General features: G+C 40.6%; 1 protein-coding gene across 1 annotated transcript in view; it reads right to left on the bottom strand.

Moving 5' to 3' along the window:
* Window positions 1–16,172, bottom strand: part of PDLIM5 (PDZ and LIM domain 5) — a 116,607-nt gene that overhangs the window by 77,907 nt on the left and 22,528 nt on the right. The window contains exon 2 of the mRNA XM_010073290.1: window positions 4,338–4,489. Coding sequence (XP_010071592.1) covers window positions 4,338–4,489 — 152 coding nt within the window. The remainder of the gene's footprint in view (window positions 1–4,337; window positions 4,490–16,172) is intronic.

Below are 16,172 nucleotides of genomic sequence, written 5' to 3'. Positions count from 1 at the left end.
TTCTCACTTCCAAAGAATCATTAAGGCAGGAGTCTGGACAAGCAGTCCCCAAAACCAATATTTTAAAAATAGGTGGTGGCTCTTAGCTGTTCAGCAACTTACAGATTTATTTATGGGAGTCCATGCTAAGTTACTAAACTTGAAAATATATCCAAAATGCAAGCATCTGGTTTCCATCTCTCCTCATGGGAACCAGAAAAGGGCTTGAACTCCAAAAATAAAATACTGGGGTGCAAAAGAGCAGGATCTCAGGGAGGGAGAGACCCATGCAAAGAAAAATTCCTTAGGCAAATCATTTAAGGTTTAAAAACCCAACAAACTATCAAGAACCTAAAATTGCATGTTACAAAAAGAAGAAAAAACACACCCCAGATTTCCAAGCCCTATCTAATATGAAAAATGAGCAAATACACTAAAATTATATTTTTATTACACAATTTAAAAATTATAACCTTCACAATAAGCAGAGAGACTTGTTTACAGAACAAATTAATTCTAAAGACATATACCTGAAAATACTTGAGAACACATGCAAACATTAGGCATCTACTACTGTACGTGGCTGGCAAGCACAGTTCTATCTATTTGTACTTAAGCAACTCTGAGCAAAGTGGACTTGCAATTGTGACAGCTGTAATTCTGGTTCCTTCCAGAGGCAGAGAACAATTCCATATTTAAAAAACCAGCGTGTGATATTGTGTTACACAGGAAAAAAGTGAGCTTTTGTTCTGCCTTGAAATATATTGCCAACATTCATTTACAAGTCACAAAACACCTAATTGGTTTTCCGTAAGAGGTAGGTGCACATCTGCCTCCACAAATAGAGTGCTTTAAACCTGTAAGTAAAGCTTCTGAAGGCATTGCTTTAAATATCCACTCCAACCTTCCACTCAAGCTACTTCTTGCCCTTTATTTTGTTTCTCTCAATTTTATTTTTTCCACTTGGCACATAAAGAACAGAGGAAGTCAAGTGAAAACCTGACCAACAGTATAAAGTTCTATCAAGTTAAAAATATTTATAAGAAGCAGCTGATCATAATTTCCTCTCTCGCCTTTGCCACGTAGACTCATGAAGTTTCCTTCACACCATTTAAAAGGCAGGCTGTCACCACGCCCCAGCCACCATGCCAAGTAGGATGCTGGAGCCCATCAACCTCAGATGGCACCCACTTGGGTTCACTGGCCCGGTAATTCCTAGGGTGTACCACTGCTTTTCTGCCAACTATCCTCACAACACACACATACAAAACCGCTAAAAAGCCAGAGCAAGACCCTGCTTCTTTTTCAAATAACTACTGAATTTTTGGTTAGTCCTACCCCAGCAAACAGCACAGCCAGCCCCATCTCTGACACACCATGAAGCTGGTGGTATACCTGGCCATTTTTCCACATATTGCCATTATCTTCACACCAGGCTTAAGTGTGCACCACTATATTAATTTTCACATATTGCATATGAATTATAACTGGCCAAGAGTAACGCAGGCATCCATAGATGACTGCACAGTACTTCTTTAAATTTATCATTAATAAAGGTCACTTGGTGCTACCATCAAAAACATACCAAACTGAACGTACTAAATATATTCTACTTCCTATGGCTAATTTGATCAAACTGTGTTCTTTCACATCTTTCATAAAACACCACAGGGACATGCTCACAGTGCAAAAGCCATTAGCTCAAGCCATAATGCTCTTCCAGTTTTCTTAGACCTCCAGTTAATACCACAAACCAACCGATCACTGTGCCCCTTTAAAGCAGCGGCACACTAGGGCACATAAAAGCTCAGGGAACTGTAAAAACCCCTAAAGATAATGAAAAGCAATAAAATCACAATTAGATATATCTGTCTTCCTTTCCTTTTTCCTTTTATCTTAAAAGGAAGAAATGTTTTATGCTGAAGGTGGTGAGGCAGTGGCCCAGGTTGCCCAGCAAGGTGGTAGATGCCCCATCCCTGGAGGTGTTCAAGGCCAGGCTGGATGAGGCTTTGAGCAACCTGGTCTAGTGGGAGGTGTTCCTGCCCAAGGCAGGGGGGTGGAACTCGATGATCTTTAAGGCCCCTTCCAACCCAAACCATTCTGTGGTTCTGTCTGCACCAACTTGTAATTTGAAAGCCAACACTGTTTCGCATTGACAGCATCTCTTTAATCTTGCATGTGAACAAGAAGAGCTCAAAATATTTTATTTAGTTTGGTTTTGTTTTGGGAGAAGAAGCAGGAATAGCAGAATATAATTATGGAGATCCCTCAATACTGACATGGGTTATCTCGCCACCCTGTTGACACTCGCAAGCTGTCCTTCCCATGGGCATTCAGCATCTGCAGTTAGCGTGAGCCAGTCCGACTCCAAGAATCACTTTCTTCCAGGCTATAAAGAACAAATAAACAACTGAAACAAATCTGCTAAACAGCAATCAGAGCAAGGAAGTTTTCACACGCAGATGAGCTGGGAGAGCACTGTGTTTGGTTTTGGTTTCATGGGATCCAGGCAGAACTAGAAACAGCTGAGACCCTGGGACTGCAGTCCAGTAGAGCTGCAAGACAGGCCATCTGTCCCACCCCCAGATGCTGGGACTGAGGCTGTTCCTTTGATCTCTGCTAGGCTGATCCTGACTTAGCCTTCAGCTGTCAGGTAGCCGACGCTGGTGAGTCAGACGCTACGCTGGGTAGGAAGGGTGAGAACAGGAGGGGACTGGGCTAACTTGTGATTAATTTGATTTTCAAACCACTCATCCCTGCACCCAACCAGAAGCAGGCTCAGACAAGTTATTGCCTGACCAAGACACACCTGCTATTCCTTTCCTCTACCTGATATTAACCCTGCCCATGAGTTTATGGCAATGGGAGAAAGCGAGCCAAGAACCCTACAGTCCCAGCTGCCTGCTGGGGTGACTCAGTGGACTCCTGGAAAGTGCACTTCTAAACGACCTGCCTGGCTCATTGGGAGACAGAAAAGCAAGTGACACACTAGATACACAATGCACGATTCTTCTGGTGAGCTCGTATAATGCCTCTGTTTCACCAAACAACTTTTAATAGCAACTTTACAAGTTTCACTCAAGAAGATGCCCTAGGCATGAACCATGCCACAAGATACTCCTTTCCTCAGAGAAGGGAATCCCTTATTGAGGGTAGCTAAGGACCAAAGTACAGCAGGACAAGAGGAAAAACAAGAACCAACAGGCAGCGCTGAATTGTAGCCAGTTAGGAAGGAAAGCACTCACACAACCATTCAACTACATATCGCATAGGACTGGGAACGAGCACCACTGCCCTGGAGAGCTGGAAGTTTGTCAAACCCAGAGCCATGTCCTCTCTTTTATTCTTATACCAATGAAGTCTCAGAGAGAGGTGGTCCTTTCATTAAAGGCCAGATAATTTTCCAGGAAAGGTAGTAACTGGTAAAGACATACTCTTATGGTCCTCAACCACCACTCATCAAGGGACTTTGCATTGCTGAAGGTGGGCACGAAGAGCAATCACAGGGTATCGTTTTCTTTGATAACAAGAAAAGATGGTTCTCATTATGTGATGGCTTCAGAGGCCAATCCTCCTCCACAATGCTCTCTCACATTATTAAATAAATATATCAGTATTCTAATAAAAGCCAGTATTTAGCCCCGTGAGACTTTTGAGAGCTCAAGAAATTTCTTGCTTGTGCTGCTGCTCTTCCTGCTTCAGTTCCAATAACCTGCACACAAGCATCCTGCTCCCTCCTTCCAACCCCTCTCAAAACATAGTCCTGGGCTAACAGCAGCATGCTGAAACCTAATAAACTGAACGTTTCAGGAATGGGGAGACTGGACCAAGCTGGAACTTCTATAGTTGACACTGCAGTTAGCGAAAGGGGGCTGCTACTTTGTGAAACAGTAGTATTGGTTCAGGAAACATGCAGTGTTTTCATCCATATAACTACTTCAATAAATCCATCATTCCGTTTGCCAATAAAAATTACAATGTAGGACTTGACCCAAACAAGAAATGCCCCTAGTCAATCAGGAGAGGGGAAGGGAAAAAGAGCCTGGGTAAGACTTGTTTTTAGTTAAACAAGTGTTAACAAAATGGGAGCTCAAAAGGAAGAGGAACTAGATTTCATTCCATGTAGAACAGGTGACAGAAGGTTGGAAAAGGTCTCTGTTGACTTGCGCAATTAACATCTAATAAATTTTCTAAAATGCTATACAATCAACACACATTTCAGGCTACAGCAGCATACCTTTCAATCGTGGCCACTTAACTCCATGCCCTTTGCCAAACCACTTACATGTTTTTATCCTCCAAACAACTGTTACGATGGTGATTAATTCTTTCTTTAAAGTAAGAAAAAGGTATCTTACCTTTGCAGAGTCATGTTCAAATTGCCTGTACACGCCTTGATCTTGTTTTGTGCTTCTAGATGAGTCATCCCGTCCGTACTTATCCCATCAATGGTAAGAACCACATCGCCTATCCCCACGTGTGCGCGGGCTGCCTTGCCACCGTCATTAAGCTGAAATATCACAAGAAGGGTAAATGAGAAACTTGGACGGTTTATGTTTATAGTCTCTGAACACAGGACCACAGTACCTTACTCACAGCGCTGTTTCATAGAAAGAAAAAGAAAAAAAAAGTTATCTTTTCTCCTTTGTGAGCATGTCCCTGTGAAAGTTGCTGTACTATCTTTCTTTCCGGTGAAGCAATATGTATAGATTCTTGTTCTTATTTCACTTGAATGACAGGAAATACATTGCACAGTATTGCCTATTTTTCCAAATCAAACTCCACTTCTTTACTGGCTGGAAGCTGTGCACACGCACCAAGAGACACAAGCAGGGATAGGTACACACAGTTTCCTGGATGCCAAGTTCCAGCCTCTTATCTCTTTATACATGAAATTTCTCTCACAAGAGGAAAGAGGAAGGCTGTAAACTAGTTTTTTCCACTGTAGATTTTCCATCTAAACAATCTCTTCAAAGTTTATATATTTGTCAATGACCGGTCATGTGCATGGAAGACTTCATTAATACTGAAACTGTCTTTTTTCCCCAGCTGTAACTACTAGCAAGTCAAAAGTTCAACATCACAGACAGGCTGGTTACAGGACTTTGTTTGGCCTTTCTCTCGGTAGGTTTATAGCCCCCAGCGACCTGCAGTACATTCAGACCAGAATAAGAAAGGCCTCTTAAGCAGTTTGCCTCTTTGATCAAGGTCACTGCCAAAGTTCAGCTCCATTGCCTTTGGTCCAATTGAATGAACTAGTCTTGCAACAGAAACCCTTGTAAAGTTCACATTCTTGACCTCGATTGAACAATAAATTAACCTTTTCATCTGATGCCACTGGATTTCAACTAGCTTCATTCCTAACAACTGAAACAGAAATAAAACAACACACAGTAAGTTCTACGCACTGATTTCTATCCCTGGTCCTCAATCTGCTAATCAGGTGTAGAGAGTAGTCCTGGACAGTGCAAATTCCCTCTCTGTTCCAGATGTATTTCGTGTCCTAAAGCAGAGAAGTTGTAGCTGCTTGCGCTGTGCATGGAAAACCTCCCAACTCTTTCCTTTGCCTGCAAGATTGAGTCTGTTCCTTGCAGAAAGTACTACATGTTAGGGAGCTGTTGCAAACAGCAGAATGACTTCATCTTCATTTCCAAAAGTGGAGTTCACCTTGGGCCACAGTCATGCTCTAGGAAGGCTTTAATCTCTGTTGTTTTTTATCTGCCTCTCTTTTAGTTCATTCAGTAGGGACCAAAAAGTTTTGTCACCTTGTGGTTCCTTTTGAAAATGACCACAAAGTACAGTCACTAGCCTCCACACCATTCAATTCTCCAACAGAAGTGAGGCTAGGTCTTGGAAACTGTCTATGGCAAAGGGGTAGAAATTCGTAAAATACCAGGGACGCAGTCCTTGCACTTGTGTATGAACAGACCCTTGCCGGTAAACCTGTGGAAAGTGTCCCATCAGCCCACCTGATATGGTTAAGGTTTTCCTAAAATCTCAGAGACTAAAATACATGACAGCTGTGACATACGTATAGGACAGCATCTGAAGACAAATATTTGAACAGAGAAAAAAAGTATTGCCTAATGCTGCGAGACAAATGCAAATGCAATACTCCCGAAATGTACAATTTGACAACATTGAGACTGAAAGCAGGAAATGTCACATTCCGTGGATCACGGCTGGTATCTTTCAACATCAATCTGTGCGCCACAAACATCTGCAGTAGCAATCTTCAGCAATGAAAAACAATAGCCAAAAATCCAAACAAAACCAGAAAAATCCTTCCATTTGGTGTTAATCCTGTGCTATCAAATACATTATTCTGGTGAAAGGGGAGGCCTGAGATGTAGGAAGACTTGTCATCTCTCAGGTTCAATATAACAGCTGGTCCTTCAGCATTACAGGTCAGAGCAATTTTACTCAGAGTTGAAACCAAAGGGTGCTAACAAGGGAAAGCTACCAGAGCAAGTTCCATGCAAGGAAGAAAAGTAGAAGACAAAAGAAAAAGAAGATGCACCAATTTCAGAAAAAAATTCCTTGACTTGCTAAATTCATCAGAATTACAATTTGTACAGTGCATCCTTTTACAAAAGCCTTCAACAACAAAGCCAAAATTGCTCCAAAATTTGGTGTTCATACCCAAATTGTGAGCTAAGAGACCCGGTTACTCTAAAACACAGATCAGGGAACCCTACAGAAAGGGTTGTGACCAGCACAGCTATTTATAGGGAAGCTCCTCAAACCTTTGGGTGAGGGGTAAAACCTGCCATAAACAGATCCCTAAACTGACAGTGATGGCATGCTGACATTTGTCAGCAAGGTCTGGAAAAGGGAAAGGAATGTGAGGGTGCTAAAAGCTAAAGGTCAAACGGATCGCTGTGCTTTGTGATTGGACTGACAAAGTGAATAAAATCTATCTTTCTCTGAACGTATGCAAGCGCATGACGTTCACGCATTGTAATTCGTGATAGAAAAAAGCAACCTACACATATTCACTGTTAAGACTTCAAAAGAAGGCTTCAGGGTGACTATTCAGGGTGGGTGGCCTTACCAACCAAAAAAAGTATAAAATAAATTAATTTTACAAAAATTTCACTTTTTGGTTTGATTCCAGTGGCCAACACACACCAACTCACAACTAATCACCAGACTTTCCCAAGGTCACTCTTAAACTGCTGCATCCTGGGGATGAAACTCTATGCAACTACCCATGGGAGACAGCTGTAAAAATCATTTCAGCAAAACCCCAGGCTGAAAACACCTGAAAATATATATGTCTGGAAAATGCACCCTGGAGATGGGGGAAAAAAAGCCGGCAGGTCCTGAGAAGCGTGACAAGCCCCTGGCTATGCCCACAAGTGAGGCTGTCACAGGCACAGCGGAACGAACAAATTACTGGACAAGAGTGTGAAGGACTATATGTGCAGAGGGATGCCAGAGCAGTAATCTAGGTACAGTGAATAGGACTTACATGTAAAACCTGCTGATTTCAGATAAGAAACCTGACTAACCAAGAGAGGGGAGGTTGCTACTTCTAGGAAATCTCATCCGGAGGAGTCTTTCCTGAGAGTACGGTCCAGCATCCTTGGCTTGTCAAGTGCCTACAGCACAGTGGAGCTGAAGCTACGAGGGCAGAGTTTTACCACAGATGCAAGAGGAATATAATCACAGGAACAGCTATATAAAAATAAACATCTACACTGGACACAGCAGGAAGAATTAGAAGAGTTGAAATAATTAAGGATCGTTTCCACACTGCAGACGTATTTATACCCCAGGAGCCTCAGTTTTGACATTTCTTAGACTTGTAAGTGTGAATTACCATTACAAACAATAAATTTGTAAACATAATTGGGATTATGTATGCAAAACTGTGTACATACTCAATTAAAACTGAAAAAAGGCTCCCATATTCCTTGTCACAATGGAAATTAACTCCACTTATTTCCTTTTTTTCACCTAGATTTGGAAACATCCAACAGATGCAGACAATATAAAAAGATGTAGGTGCTAAGATGTAGGAAATTTTGAAGTGGTATTCATTACCACTTTTGTACCACATTTTTTGTCTGGTATGATTTTGTTCTTAAACTACAAATTTCACCTTAGCTTAGTAAAATTATTTGGCATCAGTCACTGGTAAAGTACAGCATTACCTATGCTTAAATACCAAAAGACTAGTAAACTGATGGACAAAAGTAAAAAAACCCACTAATGCTTAATTCCTAGTAGGAAAAAAGCATACCCTTAAAAACATACTTTTTTTAAACATACACCTGCAAACAAAAGGAATCAACACAACAAGATGTATTCACAGAAGAGTATAGCATTAAAATTATAAAACTGGCTACCTATGAACCAAACTAACTTCTAAGCACCAGAAATATTCCTTCAAATCCTTCATGGATCTGCTTTAATTCTGCATTTCCAGTATGAGGCAAGTTTTTCAAATCAAGCATGAATTACAGCTACAAAAATGGGACTTTTTTTTTTTATGTTAACCAGCAGACAAACCAAAACCACGTCCTCCTACTTGGTGCTATGTCTCTGTACTCCAGGAAGCTCATTTGGAGATGGAGGAGGCGGCACAGCAGGAGAGACATTTCACCATCAGGCACCTGCTGAGGCCGATCACTCCCGCAGCCCCCAACAGCAAACCTCTTTTCGGCCCCTGAGCAGCGATCAGCTTCATGGCTGAAAGCCAAAAGCCAGCCTATGCCATCCAGAGACGCTCAGGATGCTTTCTAACAAATAAAACCACCTATTGAATAGAAGATTTCAGTTTTGTTCAAACAGAAAAATAAAAAAGTTCTGTTGTTCTTGTTGTTTTAAAGATTAGCATTCCAAAGCTGCAACAATTCGTTCCAAATGGAGATAAACCAAAAGTAAACCAGTTCTTGATCCAGGATGAACTTCAAAAGCAATAGTATAAAAAGTAATCTCAGCATAGTTCTATGCCTCAGTTTTTTAAAAGCAAACAGCCCCAAACAGACTGGAATACAACTGTTTTCGTGAGATAAATTTTAGCCAGCCTGTTATTTCATTTTGCCAGAACCAACGTTAAAAATAATAGCATGAAAAATAGCTTTTTTACTGTCGCTTTCAAGCTTTAATGAGATATTTTCCAGGAAAATTGCATGTGTGCACATACACGTGCATCTATCTCTGAATCAATATAATTTGTAACTTAACTAATTTCTAAATAACGTATAACCATCTACTTTCCTTCACATGACTACGAAGAAAACTTGACAAGTACATTCTTTCAACCATTATTTTTTTAGCCTTTATGCAGTAATAAATACTTAAATGCAGGTAATCATAAGACAAAGGCCTGTTTGACTAGAGATGGAAGCTGCCTTTTATCTTCTCTGTGCAATCAGCCTTGAACCAACCTTAGCTGCAGTTGGCCCATGTGATAGTGCATCACAACAATCCTCATAATGGATGTGATTGTCCCCCATCACACAAACGTCCTTCAATGTCATCTGCAACTTTCTTTCAGAATGTAATTCATTGCTCCCAATTTAAAACTCCCTGGGCTATCCGAAAACCCTCCAGCTTGATTTTTACCCTTCAAGCACTTCTGATACATAGCTGGCTACAGCAATTCAGTTTGAAGACATGCATTATCAAAGCAGAAGTCAACCAGACAATGATCTTTGTATCACTACCGCTCTTGCTTCTCCTTCCAGTCTACGTACTTCCCTATATTAAAGTATTTTAAATAACTAAAAAAAACCAAAATGCAACACACATGCATACAGAAAAAACTACAGGAGAACTTTGCAAAGTCACAAAACAAGCAATCGGGCAACCTCTCTTTTACTGAATGACACTCTGCCTTTTCACACAGATGTTCAAACCCCAAGGGCTTTATCACCCTGCTATAACACAATTCTGCAAATCTTTACACTCATTGCGTATTACTGCCTTGTTGATGCCTGCGCTCATTTCACCTGACCAAAGTACCACCTCGCACCAATAGCCAGTATTTTAACAGCATGCTCTCACAAGTATGCTAGAAAACACCCCTTCAGTGAATCGCTGCAAGCTTGGAGAAGCAGCCCTTACTGTACTTTTGGAGAACACAACCTTGCCCCAAAACATGAGGAGATGAAAAAAAAAAAAAAAAAAAAAAAAAAAAAAAAAAAAAAAAAAAAAAAGAAGAGCCACAGGAGCACCCGCTCTTTGTGGCAATAAGCTTCCTCCAGGCTCAATGGAAATCGAGAGCTGTATCGTATTTCTCACAGCCTTTACTACAGCAATACTATTCGCATAGCCAACAGATTAGCCATTCAGCCTTGATAGCTGCTTCCAAATCAAGAACATACATGCCAATTTTAAAGTCCTGACCAAATTTATACAGCTGAGTTATAAGAATGCCAATGCAGGGTTTGCAGTGGAGACCGCTGACACAACCAGCTATAAAAGGGGTTATGAGCCAGTCCTGCAAATAAGTTGAAGGCTTTCCCTAAACCAAACAGGGATCAAAATTAGCTTAGGAAAAAAAAAAAAAAAAACCACCAAAAAAAAAAAAAACCACACACCCCCAACCCTCTTTCGATTACCAGAGTATTTGGGTAGGTATTAGTGCCAGGAAACCCTGCCCTTGCCTCATCCCACAAGGCCCTACACCTGCATCCTCCTGTAAATTTTATTTCCCTTCTTTTTCCTCCCTATAACATTAAAGGTGTTTCCAGACTCATCCATAAAGCTGTAATCTAAGGTGTGCACAGCACACCAATGATCGTTAAAGATAACATGTAAGGAAAATAGAATTATAAGTACCAACCCAGCATACTTCTCTGACTGGCTGTGGACCCCAACAGCAGATACCACCCAGACCAGCAGACCCAAACCATCCCTTTGACTCATCACAGCCCATGAGGGAAAAGATGGGGAGAGCCCACAGGCATCCAGCTATTTTGCCAGCAAAGAACCCACAAACCATCTTTCGCATTTCATTCTCAGTCCTGCTCCTTATCCTCAGCAACAACCCTGGCAACAGCATACATTTTTATGTGATTGTACCATGTATCCCTGTAGTCCCACATTCAGAAATTATGTCAAACAAAACCTAACACAAAGTTTGAACCTTCCTTCTACAGAAACAGGGCTGAGCACACCTGCAGGTTCACAGGTTTTAGGAAAAAGACACACAATTTCAACCGTTTCTCTTTTCTTCTCAACATTTTTCTCTCACTATATTTCAGCCCTTAAATATTTATCTAATGCCCTCCACAAAGAAAAAGTTTTAACTTGCTTTTACACTGTAAATAAGCAGTTACATACACGCACAATCCATCGCTCTGTCCATCCCTGCATGATGTCAGCTGCTAGCAAACAGAAAAGGCACCATGTAGTGTTAATTACTCTTACACACAATTGGGTTGATTCAGGAAAGGATCCCAAATCACAAATAAAGTCTAGAAAATAAGGTACAATGCACAGGCCTCTTGGATATGTGCTCTTTATTCTTTAATCAGCTAATGGGAAACGGATCAGCTTCAATGCCAGGGGAGCAAAGCAGGAGAAGCAGCCCTCAGCTTCCCTTGCATGTCCCACAACAGGTTGCTAATAAGCAGAAATAGTTTCCACATGCTGATGCCAGAAGGGTTTATTAGCTGGTGCCATCTCTCACTTGTGACGGCTTAACCCATCATGGTTTCCTTTCAGCTCTACTCTTCCATGAGCAAGTTCCATCTCTGTTACCTCTCTCCCCTCCCATACAACAGCCCAACTGCTGCAGGACATCAGGAAGCAGAGGCAAACGGCTTAACGAAAGGTGACTTTGGCTTTATTTTTTGACATAACACCAATACAGCATCATCACTGCCAATTCAGAAGCAGTTACAAGAAAGCACGATCCCTGCTTTTGAACTTGCCTATATGGAATGGAAGCAGTTAACTACACACACTGCAATAAATTCTGATACATGTAACAAATTTTACTTGTAGCTTAGACTTTTTTCATGTACTGACATACAAGTAAAAATTGGAATTCAAAGGATTTTGAAAAATGAGTCAAAATTCACACTGATCTCACGTGCAAGGTATAAAGAAACCACTCCACACAAGTGTACCTCTATTGGCATCTAACAAGACTACACATCTGGTCTTGCTTTTCCAAGCCACTTGAAGCATTGAAGAGAACAAAGAGATGAAAGAATTGCCACCAAGATGGGACCGGCAATACTGGTGGGTTCCCTGAATAACAAGAGAGAACTAATGTTCTGATTTGGAGAAGAAATAACGTCACAATGTCAAAAAACAAGCTGTGAAAAGGACCAAGGCAAAATAATTTGGACATCATGGCTAAAACCATATTTGCAAGAAGAACGTGGGCAATTCCAAAAAATATATGCTTTCCAAATATGTAAGTGGTGGAAAATGATTTACAGTCAAGTGCCAGAATGTCTGCAGATATTTAAGACCCTGAATTAGTAGCTTTCACTAAGCCTTCTCTCAAGGAGCTCAGTCACATTCTCATGCTGCCAGCATGCCTTAGAGCCCTGTTTATTTTAACTGGCTGTCTTCTCTCTGAAGATTATTCTTCTGTTTGGAAAGTTTGCAGGACTAATCCAGATTTTTCCCTGGGAGACTATATGCCAGTGGGTAAAAATTACTGCTTACTTAATTTCTCAGAGAGACAGAAAGAGGAAATGGAATGAAAATGTAGTTAGAAACACAACATAAACCTTGTACGGCTTTTGGGAGCTGCAGATCTGTAGAGTCTCTCCTTCCAGTTACAGGGTTGGGTTTTTCGGAACGGCCAACACAAATTAACTCTGCAACCAAAGCGGGCAAACTACTTGGGACTGCTGAGGAGGCATCACCTTAGGAGCTGCACAATTTCCAGCAGAACAGAAGTTTAAGTGCCCGTCTCTTTGCAATAAACAGTTTGGAAAGTTACTTAGTCAAGTTTTATTGCTGGGGCCTCCTGAACTAACTCAAACTAAGGAAGAGTTAGTTTTCTCTAATGGAGCTTAAGTGTGAAGTGGCAAAAGGGAATGAGGTCAGCTTCTTCCAAAAAATTAATTTCCATAGTGTAAAGGTCACACATAGGAAGATGTCTGCAGTGCATCTAATGGTGTATTTCCTCCCTTCCCAAACAGGATTATTTTTATTCAATTACAGATGACAGAATTAATTCCACTAACTCAACATCCATCTCCTTAATAACCTTAGTAGCCTGATATTCAGCTGAATCTGTGATACACCAGCTGTTGTTTCACTTTCTCCTATCCAGAAACAAACCAGGCATGCATAAACACATCAGATACAACCTGCTTGCTTCAAAGAATTGAGATAACGATAAGCTACCATGCATGAGAGGAAAACAGAGGCAAGTTCAGGCACCTGAACAAATTCTGCTAGCATTATAACCAGCAGTCTAAAAGGCTGAGGACTCAGAGCTACGCTTCTGCGAGCTCTCCTTTGAGCACGCAGCTCAGCGCCCAAAGAGAGAGCTCAGAAGAAACGCACCGAAGTGCAGAACCTTCTCCAACCCAACTGTGCTCCATCCACAGAGAGTTCCCGTTTTAAGCAGAATGGCACTAAGGCTTATGGAATGTTCCTTTGGTAATGCAGAAGAAAAAGGCAACCTTAAACATGTGAAAGATGACTCAGCTCAGATAAAAAAGCCTGCTCTGAAGTGCATGGAAAGTAACAATTAAACCAATTATGGTTAATACACTGATATCCTGAGACCTACTCCAGCACAGTGAAAGCACAATCCTGTACATACGTGCCTTCGTTTAGTGCAACGGAGCAGCATTAGTCCGATGTAAACTTTGAGCACAAAGAAATAAAACAGAAATAGGAGACATTGGTAAATCCTAATGGATATCTTGCCTTTTATATGTCAAGGGAATATTACAGCAGACATTTATTTTAAGGCAGACACTTATTGGCTAAAATCCCAAAGTATAAAATACTGCAGAATAAAGTCCAACAAAAAACCCTCAGAATACAAGAAACACATTTAAAGGGAGTTGCACATTGTTCAATAAATTCATACCAGCTGTTTACAGCTAAGATACAAATCTTTATCACAAGGTAATAAAGCTCACATATATATATATATGAATATATAACAATTCAGAAAAGAACATAACAATTTCAGATTTAGTTTTCCATTTCTAGATTTCCTATACATATATATACACACACACACCAGTGTTTTAATCTATGTGACTTTAAACATCACTTTTACATGATTTGTTTATATAGTTCCAGGTGTGGGGTTTTACATACACATTTATTTATGTATGTATTTAAAACACTGGATATATGACTATAGATGGTGCTATACACATATATTCTTTAAGTAAATATTTATGTATAAATATTTGTTTTTTACACACATATATATAAATAAGAAGGCATTTATCCTCTCTGCTGGGGACCTGTAGGAGAAGAGCACATGAAGATTATCAGCACTTTTTTTAGGCAGCACATGACAAAAAGCACTTGTCCAAGGAAAACAGGAAACTACTCAGGACAAATACTCTGACTGCAAAATGAAGACCCTCATTTTAAGTAAGTTCTCTTTACCATTCAATTGCCAAATGCATTGCAGACATTTCAGACTGAATATAAACCCACATGGAACTTCCTTACTAAGCCTCCAGAGAGGAAAATGCTAGTGTACCTGTTGCCACTATGAAGTTCACCTAAATTTCTTGCTGCTGCATTTTAACAGTCTTCTGAACTTCACTGCCAAGAATTGCACTGCAATTGTTAATAATAATAAGCCGACGTTAAGAGTTATGTCACAACAAGCTTTTTCTTACTTGGACATCTAGAGATCCAAAAGATACACACACAACTAAGCAATGAATAAGGCTGAAGCCTCAAAGAGCTCTGAAAAACCAATGAAGAAAACTCAGCCCTTCCAATTTACTCCCTGCAACAGTCTACGACTTGCTCTCAGCTTATCACTGTGCAGCGAAAAGTGTCCAGCCATTCAAAGCCTGGACTTGCAGAGGAATCCTGTAAAATAGAGCCTAGTAGTCATGTTAGCTCTCTGCTGACTTTCTTTCCCCCCCTCAACTGTATGTCATGATCTCTGAGCTCTATACTACCAAAACTAAAATCAAGACATTTCAAAATTAAGATGCAGAAAAAGAAATCCACCCTAAATATTCATTGTAAACTCTGCTTCATTATCATATCTAAGAAAAAAAATTAAATCATTTACAGTCTAAAATTTTGGGACTAAAAATCAAGACTGCTCTAGCATTCCAAAAAAAATCCAACATGCACTCACTGTTGGTTATAGAGAAAGCTAGGAAACAATTGCAGGTTAAACCATGCAACACTAAAACCCAATATCCATTCATTTCTCCAACTTGATCCAAGAAAGACAGTATGGAAAAGCTCCAGGTTGTCTTTTGTTTGTTTGTTTTTATTATTGCTGATAACAGTACAAAATATTTATCCCTTGCATAGGAGTCACTGGCCTCCATGTGACTTACACTTTTCTCTTAGCCTCTAAGACCTACATACAGCCTCTTGAATGGCTCCAAAGCTATCTAAGAATAAAAGCCTTCTACCCTTTGGCAGAAGAAAGATGAGAAAGCCATTTTCAGTTTGAAAAGGTACTCAGAATTAATTGGCAGGGATGCTGACTGCTGAATGTTTATCCTCAAAAGAGATTCTCCACATCAGTCCAAATCCAACAAAAATTATGCAGCTAACACAGCCTCTCAAAAGCAATGAGAATCTTTTCATCCACCTAGAACAAAAAAAGGATGTGAGAATATCCAAGAAATATCCTGGAAAGCAGGACAGGTGAACTGTCCTAGTAGATTTACTCTGCCTTCACGCTTCTTCCCAATTCTTCACGCTTTGCACACTCCGAGGTCAGCGCCGGCACGCAGGAGATGTCACTGCCTGTTGCCCAAGGTGGGGGGGGACGGCAGAGCAAGCCTTCCCTGCCAGCCTCTGCAGCATCCTCTCCGTCCCTGCAGCTAACATCAAGATGCATCCATCAGCTGTAGTGAACGTTCAAAACCACGATTTAACAAGGCACAGAAGCATATAACTCACTTCAGTGGGACACAAGACTTCATTGAGGAGTGATGCATCAAATGTTTGCAAAACAGCTCTTCAAGATAGAAGAAGCCAACTTTTGGTTGCAAAACTGGGGATGCAGGTAGGAACCCAACCAAGCAAAACTATCC

The sequence above is a fragment of the Pterocles gutturalis genome, unplaced genomic scaffold (genome assembly GCF_000699245.1).
Source record: "Pterocles gutturalis isolate BGI_N339 unplaced genomic scaffold, ASM69924v1 scaffold4332, whole genome shotgun sequence".
In the NCBI taxonomy this organism is placed as follows: domain Eukaryota; kingdom Metazoa; phylum Chordata; class Aves; order Pterocliformes; family Pteroclidae; genus Pterocles; species Pterocles gutturalis.
Note: the sequence above shows the minus strand (reverse complement) of the source record. Positions and strands in the feature narration are given on the sequence as shown.